Here is a 19,874-nt window from a genome sequence, read left to right as displayed (position 1 = left end):
AAGTATTTTGGGGTGTCATGGAAAATGTATGGAGTAAAAGTAGATAGTTTTCTTTAGGAATGTAGTGAAGTAAAAGTTGTCAAATATGATTAGTAAAGTATTGTACAGATACCCCCCAAATGTACAGCTTTACGGTATTATTACTTAAGTAATTTATAGCACTAAGCATGGCTTAAACGTTGGCGTGTGGTACCAAGTGGGCCCAGCGAATGTTTAGAAAATGCTCTGATAATGTCGTTTGATGTTGCCAGGGAGGCGGTGGTAGCCGTGGACCGCACAACGGACAGAGAGACGGACGAGTTTCTGCCACAGAAGCGTTCACGAGTGTACGGCATTGCCATGACCCCAACTCAATGCCCACAAGGTAAGCCTCCTCACACTTCCTCACTCTCTCAATAGCCTTGGTTTGCATCCCACATGGCACCCTATATGCTCTGGTCAAAATAAGTACACTATATAAGGAATAGGGTGCCATTTGGAGATAGAAAAGGTCGGTGACCACTGACCTAGACTGAGTTAAGATCACTTTCGTAGTCGAAAGCAAGCCGAGATCCACCACTCTGATTTTTTTTAAACATGACTTAAAAAATATAACATTAACCTAATAAAAACAGTTCTGTAGGAATTAGGTTTGTGCAGTAGTCCTAATACATTATCACAGCATATTGGCTATATGCCTGGCCTGTCAATATTGTTATTCTCAGACCATATTATATTTCAAAACTCGAGCTTTGATAATAAAATAGATCAGTTGGTGTAGCGCTTGCAAGGCACAGCTGAGCATAAATGTAAATCATTCGCTGGACTGATTATAGGTACCTGAATCTGATGGTCATAAGGCTTTCAAGACTGGTAACTCTGAAAAAAAGGTCAAATTATGACATCGGTGAACATCAGGTCGGAAAGATCTAGAAAAAGAGACCAGCGTTTCTGAGTTGGTTGGCGGGTCAAATAAAAAATGTTCAGTCGGATCTTGATTTTTTCAGATTTGCCATTTGTCTTGAATGCACTGAAGTTGGAAGACTTCCGAGTTCCCAGTTGTTTTGAACACGGCATTAGCGTCAGCAGAGGGTCTGCCTCTCATGGTCCCTCCTTCCTGTCCTCTGAGGCTGACCAGAGAGACGGGACACAGTCTTCCACCTGATGGCGAAACTCGAGTCGCACTGCATCTGCCTCAGGCACAAATTCCTGTTTTTCCTATGACCCGAGAAAGTGAAATACTCCTTGATATTAAAACAGACACGACAAGTAATCAAAACGCAGGGCTATCGATACGCCTGGCTACTCATTCATTGCAACTACAGCGCGAGTGGAAGTAGAGAGAAGCACATTTTATGTTTTGTAATAGTGTTAAATAAAAACAGTGTTAACAGTGCTGAATAAAACTCAGACGTGAACTCACTCATAAAAACAGCCGCTCTTTGCTGTGTTGTTTGACAGTCTCTCTGCTCATGGTTTTAAAAGTCATGAAACCTCTCAAAGGCTCGGGTCATGGAAGCTGTAGGTAGGCACAGTGATTTGAGCTATCCAATTGGCCAACGCAGTCGGCACACTCAATTTCGCCAGAGATCTCCTGGTCCACAGGGTAGGCAGTTCGCCTTTTCAGACAAATTAAATGGTTCAAAATAGAAACACTTTGTATCCCGGTGCGCAGGGCTTCTGAATCAAGTGCACCTACCGCCAACGGCGCAACACAAAAAAAGGGACCCATTATGCCTTTATCGTCTGCTTTTCTCCAGAAATGTTTGGTGATCGACTGGTTAAGTGACCACTGGTGTAGGTCTATACAATAAACACACACGCACGTGATCTGAATTTATGTTCAATTCTATTCCATGGAATTGATCCCAGCTCTAATGGTTGTGGTTCTAGACTAGTTATATAGCACTGAAGCAGAATTAGTCAAGTTGGATACATAGCTTTAAATACGCAGCTGTACATGGATACAGCTGACAGTCTCATAATTGTAACGTTACAGCTGGCTATGCAGAGGTTCACCCCCCCCACCTTCCAACATATATATCCTCACATGGTCTGGATGCAATTACTCGGGTCGGGCGGAATGTGCACCATCTGCCATGTTCATACATCTGTGCTCCCGCTGGATTTATCTGGTCTGATCCCATCCACCATGGGGGGTCTGTTCTTACTTTCTGGCCTTAATTTGTGTACAGTATGAGTGGTATAGTAAGTACTTATACTATAGTTGGCTATGTGCTGTAGATCGCATAATGAGTGTCGACGAACCGTGGCCATTCAACATGCAGAATTGTCGTGAAATTACGGCCGATGTTGAAAAAGAAAAATGATGCCCGATGTTGTGTGATTAAAGGCTTTAGGATGGTGAACCGCCAGCCAACTGCTTTTAACCATTCATCAAGACAGTCTTTTTAAAATTTGGATTCAAGGGGTTTGAGGTTTAGACATACAGCAGTCCATGCCTTACATTAAAGCTAATTCAGAGGTACAAAAGGTTGGGTTAGGGCTTACAAACTATTACGGACTACGAAGGGAAAGCACAGCTGCAAGCTGTATTTACATTACAAAAAAATACAATGTGACTTTTTATCAAATGGATCAGAAAATGCCAAAATAATTTGTAAATAAATACCTGAAATATACAGTTCAAGTTGGAAGTTTACATACACCTTAGACAAAAAGAAATGATTTATTTAAACTTGTATTTCTATCATCTCATTCCCAGTGGGTCAGAAGTTTACATACACTCAGTTAGTATTTGGTAGCATTGCCTTTAAATTGTTTAATGTGGGTCAAATGTTTTGGGTAGCCTTCCACAAGCTTCCCACAATAAGTTGGGTGAATTTGGGCCCCTTCCTCCTGACAGAGCTGCTGTAACTGAGGTCATTTTTGTAGCCCTCCTTGCTCGCACACGCTTTTTCAGTTCTGCCCACACATTTTCTATTGGATTGAGGCCAGGGCTTTGCAATGGCCACTCCAATACCTTGACTTAGTTGTCCTTAAGCCATTTTGCCACAACTTTGGAAGTATGCTTGGGGTCATTGTCCATTTGGAAGACCCATTTGCGACCAAGCTTTAACTTGATGTCTTGAGATGTTTCTTCAATATGACTAATTTGACTAATTTCTTCAGATGTTGTCAATATATCCACATAATTTTCCAACTCATGATGCCATCTATTTTGTGAAGTGCACCAGTCCCTCCTACAGCAAAGCATCCCCACAACATGATGCTGCCACCCCCGTACTTCACAGTTGGGATGGTGTTCTTCTGCTTGCAAACCTCCTCCTTTTTCCTCCAAACATAACGATGGCCATCATGGCCAAACAGTTCTATTTTTGTTTCATTAGACCAGAGAACATTTCTCCAAAAAGTCTGGAAAAAATTGTGGTTTTGGAGCAGTAGCTTCTTCCTTGCTGAGCGGCCTTTCAGGTTATGTTGATAGAGGACTCATTTTTACTGTGGATATAGATTCCTTTGTACCTGTTTCCTCCAGCATTTTGGAAATTGCTCCCAAGGATGAATCAGACTTCTAGAGGTCTCCAATTTTTTTCTGAGGTCTTGGGTGATTTCTTTTGATTGAAGTACACCTCCAATTGACTGAAAATATTTTAATTAGCCTGTCAGAAACTTCTAAAGCCATGACATAATTTTCTGTAATTTGCCAAGCTGTTTAAAGGCACAGTCAACTTACTGTATGTAAACTTCTGACCCCCTGGAATTGTGATACAGTGAAGTTAAATAATCTGTCTGTAAACAATTGTTGGAAAAATAGCTTGTCTCATGCACAAAGTAGATGTCCTAACCGACTTGTCATAACTATAATTTCTTAAGACATTTTTGGAATGGTTGAAAAACGAGTTTTAATGACTCCAACCTAAGTGTTTGTGAACTTCCGACTTCAACTGTACATATTACCTCAATTACCTTGAATAACCTGTGCCCCCGCACATTGTACCGGAACCCCCTGTGTATAGCCTCGCTACTGTTATTTTATTGTTGTTCCTTAATTATTTGTTATATTTCTTTCTTTAAAGGATTGGACCCTTTTTTCAATTTTCACCTAAAATGACATACCCAAATCAGAACCTGAAGCATGGATATGCGTATTCTTGAAACCATTTTAAAGGAAACACTTTGAAGTTTATGGAAATGTTCAATTCATGTAGGAGAATGTAACACATTAGATCTAGTAAAACACACATATATATTACCATCATTTTGGAAATGCAAGGGAAAGGCCATAATGTATTATTCCAGCTGAGGCGCAATTTAGATTTTGGCCACTAGATGGCAGTGTATGTGCAACATTTTAGGCTGATCCAAAGAACCATTTTATTTCTGTATAAAAATATGTATAAAGACTGCCTAAATGTGCCTAATTGGTTTATTTCTTTCTGCCAATATCAGATATGTCTATGTCCTGGGAAATGTTCTTGTTACGTACAACCTTATGATAATCACATTAGCCTATGTTAGCTCAACCGTCCTGATGGGGACCCACCGATCCTGCAGAGGTTTTAATAAGAGCTCTCAGTCTGGTTTACATTACTGCATAATCAAGACCGCAGGACCAAGAACAGTGTAAATCTGTTCTGACTGTCTTTTTCAAAGTACTCTGGGTGTCTGAAACACTCCTAGAGCATACAGTGAATGTTTTTTGTGTGTGTGAAATGTCACATGTTATCAATTAAACCGTTTTTAGTGTACGAGTATGTAGCTGTGTATGTTGTTATAGCACTGTGAATATCCCTACTGCTGCTTTTGGTGGGGTTTGCTCTTATTCTTATTCAGACCACATGTAGTGTGCATTTGAAATCAAAGTACAATTTACGTACAATTGTGCCAAATGGCTAGAAACTCCTGTAAATGATGGTAATGTTATCCAAATGTCTTCCACAGCATATAACTACTGCTCGAACAACGGAGGCTGTTCACACCTTTGTCTACCTCGCCGCGGCGGCTTCACCTGCCGGTGCCCAGACGTGGTGGACGGAAGCTGTGTAGAGGGGAACTTGTGAGGACTGAAGAGAGATCAGTAGATTCTCCTGCTACCTGCACAAAAGGAGTTGTGACACGTGTGCCTTCCAACTTCCTCTTTAGAGGAAGAAAGATAAGCTGCATCCGGCTGCCTGTTGCTCTGTGGCCCAAATCCATTCAGATCGCTAGGCCTCTATTGCTCAGTTCCTTGTTGATTTCCCTCTGGCAGATCTGAGAGGATTGGGTAGTTTGTAAGGATATGATAGGGATCTCTACTGTAGTTCTCTGGTTGGTTAGGTAGAGTTGCTATCCTATTGCTTCCACCTATCTAGTCCTTTGACGTTGTTACTGTGTGTATTTGAAACCTCACAAATGATGTTGGCATTATTTTCTGATCCATTTGATAAAAAGTCACATTTGTATTTTTTTGTATTGTAAATAAATACCTGAAATATACAGTTGAAGTCAGAAGTTTACATACACCTTAGCCAAATACATTTAAACTCACAATTCCTGACATTTCATCCTAGTAAAAATTCTCTGTTTTAGGTCAGTTAGGATCACCACTTTAATTTTAGGAATATGAAATGGCAGAATAATAGTAGAGAGAAGGATTTATTTCAGAATTTCTTTCTTTCATCACATTCCCAGTGGGTCAGAAGTTGACAAAAACTCAGTTAGTATTAGGTAGCATTGCCTTTAAATTGCTGAACTTGGGTCAAAAGTTTCGGGGAGCCTTCCACAAGCTTCCCACAATAAGTTGGGTGAATTTTGGCCCATTCCTCCTGACAGAGCTTGTGTAACTGAGTCAGGTTTTTTAGGCCTCCTTGCTCACACACTTTTTCCATTTTGCCCACACATTTTCTATGGGATTGAGGTCAGGTCTTTGTGATGGCCACTCCAATACTTTGTCTTATTGTCCTTAAGCCACATTGCCACAACAAGTATGCTTGGGGTCATTGTCCATTTGGAAGACCCATTTGCGACCAAGCTTTAACTGATGTCAAGACAGATGTCTTGAGATGTTGCTTTAATATATCCGCATAATTTTCCTGCCTCATGAAGCCATCTATTTTGTGCACCAGTTCCTCCTGCAGCAAAACACCCCTACAAAATGATGCTGTCACCCCCGTGCTTCACAGTTGGGATGGTGTTCTTCGGCTTGCAAGCCTCCCCATTTTTCCTCCAAACATAACGATAGTCATTATGGCCAAACAGTTCTATTTCTGTTTCATTAGACCAGAGGACATTTCTCCAAAAAGTACAATCTTTGTCCCCACGTGCAGTTGCAAACTGTAGTCTGGCTTTTTCATGGTGGTTTTGGAGCAGTGGCGTCTTCCTTGCTGAGCAGCCTTTGTCGATATAGGACTAGTTTTACTGTGGATATAGATACTTTGGTACCCGTTTCCTCCAACAGAAAAGGACCTTGTGAAGATGCTGTTCTGGGATTGATTTGCACTTTTCGCACCAAAGTACGTTCATCTCTAGGAGACAACGCGTCTCCTTCCTGAGCGGTATGATGGCTGCTTGGTCCCATGGTGTTTATATTTGCGTTCTATTGTTTGTACAGATGAACGTGGTACCTACAGGGTTTTGGAAATTTCTCCCATGTATGAACCAGACTTGTGGAGGTCTACAATTTTTTTTCTGAAGTCTTGGCTGATTTCTTTTGATTTTCCCATGATGTCAAGCAAAGGGGCACTGAGTTGGAAGGTAGGCCTTGAAATACATCCACAGGTACACTTCCAATTGACTCAAATGATGTCAATTCGCCTATCAGAAGCTTCTAAAGCCATGACATCATTCCAAGCTGTTTATAGGCACAGTCAACTTAGTGTATGTAAACTTCTGACCCACTGGAATTGTGATACAGTGAATTATAAGTGAAATAATCTGTCTGTAAACAATTGTTGGAAAAATTATTTGTGTCTTGCACAAAGTAGATGTCCTAACCGACTTGCCAAGAATATAGTTTGTTAACAAAAAAATTGTGGAGTGGTTGAAAACTAGTTTTAATGACTTCAACCTAAGTGTATGTAAACTTCCGACTTCAACTGTAGACCTATTATCTGAAGTACACCTTTCCAGTGGTGCGCTTGATGAACAGTTATAGCTGATTACTACTGTGAAGATGTACAGATTGTTGGGCTTAACGTCAGGTTGTTGGTGTTTGACTGCCACAAGCCTATCTGGAGAGAAGTTGGCCCAGTGCCTTTTGATGACCTCATTCTCCCCATAAGAGGGTTGACAGCCCACCATAGGAGTGTTACATAAGGTTAACACATGTACTGTGTGTGCAGCTGTGCGGCGACTGTGGGAAAAAAATTGGACATTTACAATCTGTACAGCTGTCCTATTAAACTTTTTTTTTTTTTTTTTTTTTACAAGTTTGGTGTACATTGTATTTGTTCTTGTTAGTACAGTAACATGTTAGTTATCAGGAAGCTATGTCTTTTTTGAAGGCATACAGTAACTTTAATAACAGTTTGTGGTTTGTGAATTCACACATTGTCATTTATATATGCATTACATTTCTAAAAGATCCCAAAATGAACTGTGGCAAATGCAACATCTCTGGCCACAGCCTAAGTAAGTAAGCCTTGTCTGAGCCAGAACAGCCAATAGGGGAGAAACCCATCTCCTGTGTCTGTAGCGTGAGGCAGCTTGATCCTTAATTCTGAGTGCAAAGCAATGGCATCGGTCTCATTTTGTAAGTCTTTGGTCTGACTCGACAGGGGATTGAAACAAGCAAAAGCATTTTAATTGACAAGTATAGTGCTAATTTAGGCTACATTTGGTACAAAGACATTCTTGTGCAAGAAATAAAATGACTGTGTCAAATGAAAAGAACAGAATAACACTCTAGTGTACACATCCTTCACTTTGCATTTCATGAACAAAGTCATCGATTTCCAAACATCTTTTCCTGGTATTTTCCTGACCCTGCATATTGCACTCATCACTTGTGGGCCAGTATTCGATCCATGTCCGCTCACCCAATACATAGTCGAATCTAGAAACAAAGACATAGCTCTTAGCAGGGTTTGTGGTCTAGTAGTGTGATGTAAATATAGTTACAGTTAATAAAATAGCTCATTTATAGCTTTTACATCAAGGATGAAAGTAGTCTATGGGCCAGGAGAAACTTAACCATGGATTACAGTTTTCTTTAAACAGACACTAAAAACTTGAGCCAATGCTAGCATAAAAATCATTGAAAGTGATGGGGGCATGTGAGAATGTAAAAAAAATGTTTTCTCCAAATCACCGAAATCAATGAATAACTCCATATTTGGCTTGATGTTACTTAAAGGTGATTTGGCCATTCACACCCCCCCCCCATCACTTCCATTGATTGTTAGCTAGCGGTGGCTAAAGTTAGTTTGTAATGGCTGCTTAATGAAAAAACAACCATTGATTACAGTTTTTCCTGGCCCACAGACTGCTTTAAGGTTGAAGAACCATCTACCATCAACTTGTAAATACTGAACTACTCCTTTAAAGCGGATACTGCATTCCATTGTTTGTTTACAGTTTTTTCCAACTGCTTACACACAATCTTTTCATGTCACACGATTTTTGAAACCTCTCACTCAAAGTGCAAAACTACACACCAAATATCCAAAACCATAAGCTATTTCTCAGCATTTGACTCAGTTATCAATTGCATAAAACACTTTTTTCAAAACACTACACACAATTATCTACCTAAAACATAAAAATTGAACAGGAAGTGACTTGCTTTCCTTTTCCAAACACAACCAATCAAAATGCTACACTTATTCACCAGGTCACACACACACACACTCCTCACATGTGCAAACACTAATAGCTTAACTGATCACTAACCAATCACTGCTTTACTGTAGTATAGGCCTATAAATAGGTCAAAGGTCAGATTACTTGTTTTGAACAATGGATGCCAACAATGGACAGAGAGCAAGAGGAGGAGGAGTAGGAGGGAGAGGGAGAGGAAGAGGAAGAGGGCAAACAAGAGAAGGAAGGAGAGCCATCTCTGATGAGATTTGGGCAACACTTGTTGATCATGTGATCAACCATGTTTTGACCATGAGAGAGGCTGGACTGAGAGTCCAGCCCAACTTGAGTCGATTTACAGTGGCGTCCATAATTCGAACCTTCAGAAATGAGAACAGGTATGCAACTATCTAATGACTATTTTAGCATTACAGCAATGTACTGTAAAATACGTACGACTGCATAGCATTGCATAAACATTTGTAACTCTAAGCCATCCATTTACTGCACTGCACTGAATGAATGAGGTTGGTTATCATGCTGTACTACATTTTGTACATTGTTTACAGTTCCTATGCTGAACACATACTGTGTTTGAATTCTGTACAGAGTGGAAAGACAAAGACATCATGGAGGACGAGGACGCTTGTTTACAGATGTACAAGAGACTGAAATTATGAATATGGTCTATGTGGGGACATAGAGGTTGCCTCTGTCCAAGGTTGGATACTCCATGCTAGGAGATACTTCCCTCCATGTGGGGACATAGAGGTTGCCCCTGTCCAAGGTTGGATACGCCATGCTAGGAGATACTTCCCTCCATGTGGGGACATAGAGGTTGCCTCTGTCCAAGGTTGGATACTCCATGCTAGGAGATACTTCCCTCCATGTGGGGACATAGAGGTTGCCTCTGTCCAAGGTTGGATACGCCATGCTAGGAGATACTTCCCTCCATGTGGGGACATAGAGGTTGCCTCTGTCCAAGGTTGGATACGCCATGCTAGGAGATACTTCCCTCCATGTGGGGACATAGAGGTTGCCCCTGTCCAAGGTTGGATACGCCACGCTAGGAGATACTTCCCTCCATGTTTGGCAAGAGAAAACGTATCCTGTGATGTGGACGAAGTACTGTGACCAGACTCAGGCCGGAAAAGAGATGCAGCGTAGCTTAGCACTGGTGATTCCACCCCCCCCCCCCCCCTACCAATTCCTGGACTGACCCCCCCCCGGGACCCCCACACACAAATTGTGTTCTTTACTGTATTCTAAAGAATATACTTTTGGTTTACATATGTTTATGGTTTTGTTGTATGCTACTGTATACAACAGTAATGTTTGGCCTAAAATATTTTCTGTTCTACATTGCATTGGTGTTTACAGTGTACTTGTTACCCCGCTCAGCAGATTACTTTCACTGTAGAACATTGTATTGAAATGTAGATATAAGCCTATGAAAGACCAAAGAGCTTTAGATTTAGAACAACAGTGTTTACATGGTATATCCAAAAATGTACTATTATGAAAGCAGTGTTTGCCATTTGATGCAAATGCTTGATTCTGACATGTGTTTATGGCATTTTGAATGCAGTGTTACATTTTGAAGGAGATGTGAGGCATTTTGCATTTTGTGTGCGCAGTTTTGGGAATTGTGTGTAGAGTTTTGAAAAAAATAAGACAGTTTTGAAAACTTGTGTAAGCAGTTGGAAAAAACTGTAATCTGATCTACACTTGAAAGGTTAATCAGGAATCTGAATCCACAATGTGGTTTCAATACAGCGCCCCCTGTTGGTCATCCAGGGTTTATACATATTGACTCAAACTCACAACCATTCAACAACAGTATGAGCCATCTGTTTTAGCAGACCACACCACCAATCAGTCAGTGGTTGGGAAAAAATACAAGTTGACATGACCACCATTGTCATCTATTTCTTCTTAGGATGTAGCTACAAATATGAATGTATAATCCTCATAGTTTACATGTTTTTTGTCAAATGCATAGATGTGTATGAAACGGTAAGCAAAAACATAGAATTTATGTCCATATGGGGAAATGCACCTTACTTTCTTTTGAATTTTGTGTAACGTCAGTAGTCTAGTCAAGGTAGCATCATGCTAAATATATTGGCACACTCCACTTACCAAGATCATTTCCAAATATGGCAGACTTTCACCTGCATTTATAGTAAGACTTCAGGTGGAACCACCCAGCACATCTAGAAGGGAGTGTATTTCATACAGAACCCCTCCCTTGAAATGACGTAGAGGCACCTTCTCAAGGTGCCTTTACATTATGATTTCATTGGTACCGCTAGGGGTGAAAATAGCTAGATGTACTACTAAAATACCAAAACATATCACTTTTGCAACGAACGGTCAAACTGAAGACCAGAATAGATGCGTATCACTATAACTGAGCCTAAAATGTCTGGTTTTCGATTAAAAAACACATGTTCATGAAAGTTGCTTTTTGAAAAAAATGAGTCGTGGGCAAGATTTCTCTTCAAACTCCCTTTGAAAGTAGCGTAATGAAATGATGAGACATTTCTTACCCGTGACCACTCTGGATTAGATCTGCAGTGTCTCCAATGAGCAGGAAGCTCTGGCCTTCTTTCAGATCTAGTGCCTCTCTACAGGAGGGGTGGGCCAGGAACAAGCGTTTTCCCCCTTCTAACACACGGTCAGTGCCTAAAGAGAAATGAAACATTAACGTTGATCTCATTTGTAAAGAACTTTGGTTTTAAACTTTCTGGAAAAAGAGTGGCTTGCAAAACAAAAACATTTGCATTTGTGTGCAAAACCATATTGTGTTTCTAGGGAATATTTGGGTCGCTTCACAAATAGATTGCCTTTTATATACTTCAGACATTATGCATGTAAATGTTGATAAAACAGTTGATTTACCAGTTGGACCACAAACATCTATGCTCTAACTAATCCATGTTAATGTTAAAAATTCCAATAGCTGTCTGTTTTTATTCAAGTAAGTGATTTGTTTTCTCTGGAAATCCCCATTTTGGCATGTCCCACATGTTTGTCCAACTTCTCTGGAAAATTTTAACCCACATAACCCCAAGATTTTCACAAGTTTTCACCATCATTGTGAAGCCCTATTTACTTTGTTGCTTTGGTAAAGTCATTTCTGAAGATGTTTACTTATTTCATGTGATTAGTGATTCATTAACAGTTGTCCCTCAGTTTTTGCTAAAGAAACATTGAACATTTAATAGTCAAATCAAAATGTACAAGCAGGTGAGCTGGCCGTTTTCTGGTGTTTAATTGTGGAAAACTGAGCACATTAAACATAACAAGTCAACCCTGTTACTCATCGATAGGGAGGCTAGAAATATTTTAACGAGTGAAATATTTTTATTAAGCTTCCATTACCCCTGTCAGAAGGGAAGTTATGGTTGATTCAAGATGAAATCGTCAACACTGTTATGATCAATCCTGTCACTATAGTCGTTTATTTTAAATAAACCTCTTGAGATTGGGGAACATGTTTTTATGAATTTGATCAGAATGTGAAAATTAGGTGAAAAATTCAAAATATATATTTTTGACAAATTACACTACCCAATGATAGGCATTCTATTTGCAGAATGACACATTTGTGTTGAAGTGAGAGGAGCATTTGAAAATGTTAACAAAATATCAACTGCCACTGATTATACACATAGGCCTACTCCATTAGAATCCAGCAGTGAATGATTCTCCGGACTAAACATTAAGGACTTATCCTACCTTCTTTAATAATCATTTTTATTTCCATGAGGTATGTGTCGGTGTAGGACTCCAGTGTTGCATTGACCATGGAGGCTTTGAAAACTGTGAAAAAAAGACAGTCATATGAATAAATTAACATATAATTTTGTTCAATTTAATAAAACCTGTGTTGTGTCCAGTAGGGATGAAACACAAATGGTCCCATTGCAAAGCACTTTGTGTCATACTACTGAACACAATTGTCTACCTCAACAGACTTACCATAATCCATACGAGCTTCGCAGGCTTTGTCCAACAATTTTATTTCACTCACGTCTCCAAGTTTCTTCTGGTAGCTACAGCTCTCTATGAAAGAAAGTAACCAGACAATCTATGTAGTGAGGACAGTATTACTTTGGCATTCAGAATATTAACATTAGGCTGAAATTCAGAACATGTTTTGTGCGAACATTCCACTCCTTGTACTGTGTCATTGCCAAACATGGCATTGTACTCCGTGTCATTGTTTGGCATGACAAGGAGTCGCAAGGAGTTGAAAGATGACAGAAACAGACTGGTTCCCAGGCAACATTAACATATCATTGTACAGGCAAAATGATAATTTGATGTGAAAATAGAACACAACATTAAGGTTTTTCCTGAACATTGAATGGATGATGGAGGGATTGTTGACAATGGTAAAAGGATCAGAGTAGAGTAAGCTGATCTTATAACTGCAACTACTTTTTGGCAGCAATTTGGTCACCAAGGCATGGTACCTTCAGCACAACGGCACACATCATCTTGACAAAGCCGGTTCAGGATTCCATCCTTCTTCATTGGGTGGTAGAACTTCACACAGCGGTTCTCTAAAATGACAAAAGTCCCTGTTCAAAACAATTTCTTCTGTGTGTTGGCATTTCTAGTGAATGCATTGTAGTCTATGAGGTACATGTGAGTATTTGTGCTTATATCAGACCTGGGTTCAACTAGTTTTTGTTTTCTTTCAAATACTTTGAGTGTTTGATTGAGCCTACCTGGAATGCCAGATGGGCAGGGTTTATACTTTTGGGAATATTCCATTGGTTCTATTCCACCAGACAAGCTGAATCAAGCACAGGTTAAGTATTTTAAAGAAAGGTACATTCTATTTAAATCAGGTCTGGTTCATATCACCTCTCAAATAAAGCGTACCTTGAGCATAGTATTCATAAACGGTGACCCCAACAGGTTGAAGCAGACCTACATCTTGTACCTTGTGTATTCTGAACGCCACTTTGTCTGGTAGTTTAAAAGATACCTTAATGGATACCGGAGATATAGTGAAAGTTGAATAATACAATTAAGTTACGTCATTGTAAACATGTCACTGTCACTGAGCAGAAGAAAGTAATTTCAATACCAGTGTGGCATGCAGTCACAAATAGATACCTGGTCAAGATAGATGATGAGGGAGCCCCTCTCAGACAACTTTTGGTCCATTTCAAACTTCTGAATGTACTTTTCCCTCCCGGTTGACAACTGCAAGCAAAAACACAAGAGTGAACTTTGAACCATTAATGTTTATTGTATTATCCACAAAAAAATCTGAAATTAAGAAAAACTGTGTTTGGCAATGCTGTGCTAAGAAGTGTTCATCCAGGTTGAGGGATTAAGAGTATTGCCATAACTACACCAGAGCTCACACTGGTGAGGTTAGCATAGGGCTAACGTGTGCCAGGTAATCTGTTGGGGCCAACTACAATGTAAATCAAATCAAATTTATTTGTCACATACACATGCATAGCAGATGTTAATGCGAGTGTAGCGAAATGCTTGTGCTTCTATTTCCGACAATGCAGTAATAACCAACAAGTAATCTAACTAACAATTCCTAAACTACTGTCTATCACGTGAAACAACATAAACCATTTTAGCGATTCATCCAGTTAAATTGGTACACTAAAAAGTACATTTGTGGAAACTTTAGAAGCCTTTTTAAACCTCAAATACAGCACAATTTGCATTTCACTGCGACAGCACAGGGATCAAATTAAGACCGCATATCTGCAAGCTGTTTTGCTAGGTATGTATCACCGAAATTGCCCAGCCAGAAGGAACACTGAACCCTCTGACATCCAATGATTCCAGGTGTTCTGGAGAAACAGCCTTGACTCCAGGCATTCTTGGAGATCTGCAAGAAGCACAGTCAACACTAGAGGTTGACCGATTAAAATCGGCACGGCCGATTAATTAGGGCCGATTTTAAAGTTTTCATAACAATCTGTAATCAGCATTTTTGGACGCCGATTATGGCTGATTACATTGCAATCCATGAGGAGACTGTGTGGCAGGCTGACCACCTGTTACATGAGTGCAGCAAGGAGCCAAGTTGCCAATGTTAGCGAGCATTAAACTTATCTTATAAAAAACAATCAGTTTTAACATAATCACTAGTTAACTACACATGGTTGATGATATTACTAGTTTAACTAGCTTGTCCTGTGTTGAATATAATCAATGCGGTGCCTGTTAATTTATCATCGAATCACAGCCTGCTTCGCCAAACGGATGATGATTTAACAAAAGCGCATTCGTGAAAAAAGCACAATCGTTGCACCAATGTACCTAACCATAAACATCAATGCCTTTCTTAAAATCAATACACAAGCATATTTTTTTAAACCTGCATATTTAGTTCAAATAAATTAATGTTAGCAGGCAATATTAACTAGGGAAATTGTGTCTCTTCTTTTGCGTTCAGTGCAAGCAGAGTCAGGGTATATGCAACAGTATATGCAACCATTTCTTCCTAACAAAGACAGTAATTAATTTGCCTGAATCTGACATAATTATGACATAACATTGAAGGTTGTGCAATGTAACAGCAATATTTAGAGACTTAGGGTTGCCACCCATTCTATAAAATACCGAACGGTTCCGTATTTCACTGAAAGAATAAACGTTTTGTTTTCGAAATGATTGTTTCCGGATTTGACCATATTAATGACCTAAGGCTCGAATTTCTGTGTGTTTATTATAATTAAGTCTATGATTTGATATTTGATAGAGCAGTCTGACTGAGCGGTGGTAGGCAGCAGCAGGCTCGTAAGCATTCATTCAAACAGCACTTTCCTGCGTTTGCCAGCAGCTCTTCGCAATGCTTGAAGCACAGCGCTGTTTATGACTTCAAACCTATCAACTCCTGAGATTAGGCTGGCGATACTATAGTGCCTATAAGAACATCCAATAGTCAAAGGTATATGAAATACAAATGGTATAGAGAGAAATAGTCCTTTAATTCCTATAATAACTACAAGCTAAAACTTCTTAACTGGGAATATTGAAGACTCATGTTAAAAAGAACCACCAGCTTTCACATGTTCTCATGTTCTGAGCAAGGAACTTAAACGTTAGCTTTTTTACATGACACATATTGCACTTTTAATTTCTTCTCCAACTGTGTTTTTGCAGTATTTAAACCATATTTAACATGTTTCATTATTTATTTGAGACTAAATTGATTTTATTTATTATATTAAAATAAAAAAAGTGTTCATTCAAGTATTGTTGTAAATATCATTATTACAAATATCAGAATAAAAATTGTCCGATTAATTGGTATCGTCTTTTTTTGGTCCTCCAATTATCGATATCGACGTTGAAAAATCATAATCGGTTGACCTCTAGTCAATACTACTGACCCAGTACATGCCAATGCATTTTCTGGATCCAGGCCAGGGAAACAGTACTTCTAGGTCTCAGAAAGGCAGTAGCGATGCACCGTAAGCCATCTGCTATATCAACTTTGATCACTCACCTGTTTCAGATCCTCAAAGTCAACTACAAAGCCAGTCAGCAAGCTGATGTCTAAAATTGTCATGGTGGCATTTCTGTCAGAGTTAAACCTTAGGAGAGAATGGGAGTGTCCATAAGCAAGACTTGATTTGAACTGATTTCATTTTGCAAGTATTTCCTATTCCTCACTAGATAAGAATCAGATATAACAATATTGGCCTATGGCAAGGTATGAAGGTGATTACAGTATACCCAGAGTAATCAGGTTCTCTTTTACTTACAACACGTCAATGTAGAGCTTATATGTCTCTGTAGCTTCTTTGAGTGAAACTTAAAAAACAAGAAATGTAATTTTGAAGGTAGATTTAGCAATATGACATCATACACAGTGGGGCAACTTCAGTCTTGCAGATATCAACAACCACAGAACGTAAATCTGCCACTATTAGCTCTTACCCATTTACCCACAGTTAAATAAAACAAAACAAACAAACTTGAATTATCACTGTGGAGTGGAAACAAGTTCAAATACAATAGCCATGACAAGTAGCCTACCTGTATCCTGTTTTATTAGTTCCACATTAAGCACAAAGTTTTTGCAGTCTTGGTTCTTCTCCTTGGGCATGGCATAGTATAAGGTTGTAACCTTGACACGGATAGGCAAGGAGAGGGTTGGTGTTACGTGGTTAGCCTTAGGTACTCATTTCATTTGAATGTTATCAAATATTGTCTTCACACTAATTCGACTCATTTAAATCCAGTGCATTGTGTGTGCACTATTGTGTGGAAAGAAAACAGGGAACTGTTGACTTGAGCAAAGCCTGGGTACCTGAGGCTAGATTTGGGGTAAGGAAGGATGGGCAGAGGGATAGCCCCCGCCCCCATAAAATGATGCATCATTGCCCATTTGTCGGCAGACTAAATGCCAGTGTCTCTCCTGGAATATAGCCTTGTAAGAAAAAGTGGCATGCTTCTTACCAATAATCCCCCCTGACCAGTTCCTTTGGCTGTTACTGTGAAGTTCTCACGCAGCATGACCTATACAGAATGAAAACTTTAATTTAAGACCTGCCTAACAGACAACATAGCATACATCCCACACTGTTGTAGTCCTTATTCCATCTGGCTGTGATCAACTATTCTCTAATTTTGCTTCCTCTAACACACATTTCTCCTTCCCCCTCTGTGATGCAGGTTGCCTTACTCCTTTCCTCTGGGAACCATTTTCACACCTGCAACATTTTGACCCAGAGGGGTGATTCGGGTAGCTCGATTGTGTTGTTCTGCGCTCATTGACAATAGGTCTGCACTTCTAACGTGTTACAAAGGGGCTTGTGTGCATACGTCCTTACCTTGTCGGTGCGTGTGAGTAAGGCGTTACGTTTGTTAAATGACCACTTGATGACTTGAGATCTCCCTGCGATATCAATGTCCACATTCAGATCAATGTCTTTTACTTTTCCTGCTTTCATCTTGTATTCTGCCACAGCCTGGAACACCATGATAGTGGCCTATTTTGGAAGAAACAGAAGCAGGAGGTAAGAAAGTGTACAAAGTGTCATATGTGGCTCTTGAGTTGAGTGTTGTATTTGCTGTATCCTAAATGCAGCTTTCTCCAACACACATCATATTACCAATATTGTGTTATAAAGTTGTATGACCTTGAAGCAGCCCGTTTCAAATTATATGATATTGACAGTAGCCCTACTTAGCCAAGGTTAGTTAGGCAGCTTGTTTGCCCTGGTTGGATGTTTGATGTTACTTGTTACCTGAGTGTATGAATCCTCTCCACCTTTAAACCCCAGCCTGTTGAGCCATCTGACGATGAGACCAGCCTCCTCATAGGCACCGGCCTTCACCAGGGCTAACAGGGCATAAGCTGTGGCCTCCAATGTGAACAGGTTTTTGCCTGGAACAGGCCAGTGGGTCCGGTCTGTGGGGGAAACACACAAACATACACTGTAAAAAATATCTGACATTTTAATGGACAATCTTCTGCATTTTCCAAACAGAAATGTTCTGTATAACTGCTTACAGGTCATTTACGGATTTAACCAAACACGTTTTGCCTGTTGGGTATTAGGCAGCATCACTACAGAGAGCAACCATCATCACGACCAGGAATATGACTTTCCCGAAGCGGATTCTGTGTTTTGCTTTCCACCCAGGACAATGGATCGGATCCCAGCCGGCGAACCTAAACAATGTCGCCGTAAAAGGGGAAAACGAAGTGGTATTCTGGTCAGGCTCCGGAGACGGGCACATCGCGCACCACTCCCTAGCATACTACTCGCCATTGTCCAGTCTCTTGACAACAAGGTTGATAAAATCCGAGCAAGGGAGGCATTCCAGAGAGACAGAGACTAACGTTCTTTGCTTCACGGAAACATGGCTCACTGGAGAGACGCTATCCGAAGCGGTGCAGCCAACGGGTTTCTCCACGCATCGCGCCGACAGAAACAAACACCTTTCTGGTAAGAAGAGGGGTGGGGGCGTATGCCTTATGGCTAACGAGACATGGTGCGATGAAAGAAACATACAGGAACTCAAATCCTTCTGTTCACCTGATTTAGAATTCCTCACAATCAAATGTAGACCGCATTATCTACCAAGAGAATTCTCTTCGATTATAATCACAGCCGTATATATCCCCCCCCAAGCAGACACTTCGATGGCTCTGAACGAACTTTATTTAACTCTTTGCAAACTGGAAACCATTTATCCGGAGGCTGCATTCATTGTAACTGGGGATTTTAAAATTTAGGGAGTCTTGTTTTCAGATTAGCCTTGTTATCAGCATATCGATTGCGCAACCAGGGGTGGAAAAACCTTGGATCACTGTTACTCTAACTTCCGTGACGCATATAAGGCCCTGCCCCGCCCCCCTTTCGGAAAAGCTGACCACGACTCCATTTTGCTGATCCCTGCCTACAGACAGAAACTGAAACAAGAAGCTCCCACGCTGAGGTCTGTCCAACGCTGGTCCGACCATGCTGACTCCACACTCCAAGACTGCTTCCATCACGTGGACTGGGACATGTTTCGTATTGCATCAGATAACAACATTGACGAATACGCTGATTCGGTGTGCGAGTTCATTAGAACGTGCGTTGAAGATGTCGTTCCCATAGCAACGATTAAAACATTCCCTAACCAGAAACCGTGGATTGATGGCAGCATTCGCGTGAAACTGAAAGCGCGAACCACTGCTTTTAATCAGGGCAAGGTGTCTGGTAACATGACCGAATACAAACAGTACAGCTATTCCCTCCGCAAGGCTATCAAACAAGCTAAGTGTCAGTACAGAGACAAAGTAGAATCTCAATTCAACGGCTCAGACACAAGAGGCATGTGGCAGGGTCTACAGTCAATCACGGACTACAGGAAGAAAAACGGACTACCGCCTCGTAGCACTCACTTCCGTCATCATGAAGTGCTTTGAGAGACTAGTCAAGGACCATATCACCTCCACCCTACCTGACACCCTAGACCCACTCCAATTTGCTTACCGCCCAAATAGGTCCACAGACAATGCAATCTCAAAAACAGCTTCTATCCCAAGGCCTTCAGACTGTTAAACAGCCACCACTAACATTGAGTGGCTGCTGCCAACATACTGACTCAACTCCAGCTCACTTTAATAATGGAAATGTATGTAAAAAATGTATCACTAGCCA

The 19,874-nt window shown here is 40.4% G+C and overlaps 2 protein-coding genes across 2 annotated transcripts in view; one reads left to right on the top strand and one right to left on the bottom strand.

Annotated features, from left to right (window-relative positions):
- The window catches only part of LOC135522098 (nidogen-1-like), an 80,117-nt gene extending 72,806 nt beyond the window's left edge, over positions 1-7,311 (top strand). Inside the window, exons 20-21 of the mRNA XM_064948058.1 lie at positions 252-364; positions 4,882-7,311. Of these exons, the coding sequence (XP_064804130.1) occupies positions 252-364; positions 4,882-5,000 (232 nt within the window). The 3' untranslated portion in view covers positions 5,001-7,311. The remainder of the gene's footprint in view (positions 1-251; positions 365-4,881) is intronic.
- A 98-nt stretch (positions 7,312-7,409) lies between these two features.
- Positions 7,410-19,874, bottom strand: part of LOC135522092 (complement C3-like) — a 43,227-nt gene continuing 30,762 nt past the window's right edge. The window contains 13 exon segments of the mRNA XM_064948044.1: positions 7,410-7,972; positions 11,268-11,403; positions 12,460-12,543; positions 12,703-12,786; positions 13,200-13,289; positions 13,615-13,720; positions 13,852-13,941; positions 16,220-16,307; positions 16,479-16,527; positions 16,753-16,843; positions 17,176-17,235; positions 17,550-17,708; positions 17,967-18,130. Coding sequence (XP_064804116.1) covers positions 7,822-7,972; positions 11,268-11,403; positions 12,460-12,543; positions 12,703-12,786; positions 13,200-13,289; positions 13,615-13,720; positions 13,852-13,941; positions 16,220-16,307; positions 16,479-16,527; positions 16,753-16,843; positions 17,176-17,235; positions 17,550-17,708; positions 17,967-18,130 — 1,352 coding nt within the window. The 3' untranslated portion in view covers positions 7,410-7,821.

Source organism: Oncorhynchus masou, chromosome 4, assembly GCF_036934945.1.
Source record: "Oncorhynchus masou masou isolate Uvic2021 chromosome 4, UVic_Omas_1.1, whole genome shotgun sequence".
Classification (NCBI taxonomy): domain Eukaryota; kingdom Metazoa; phylum Chordata; class Actinopteri; order Salmoniformes; family Salmonidae; genus Oncorhynchus; species Oncorhynchus masou.
Note: the sequence above shows the minus strand (reverse complement) of the source record. Positions and strands in the feature narration are given on the sequence as shown.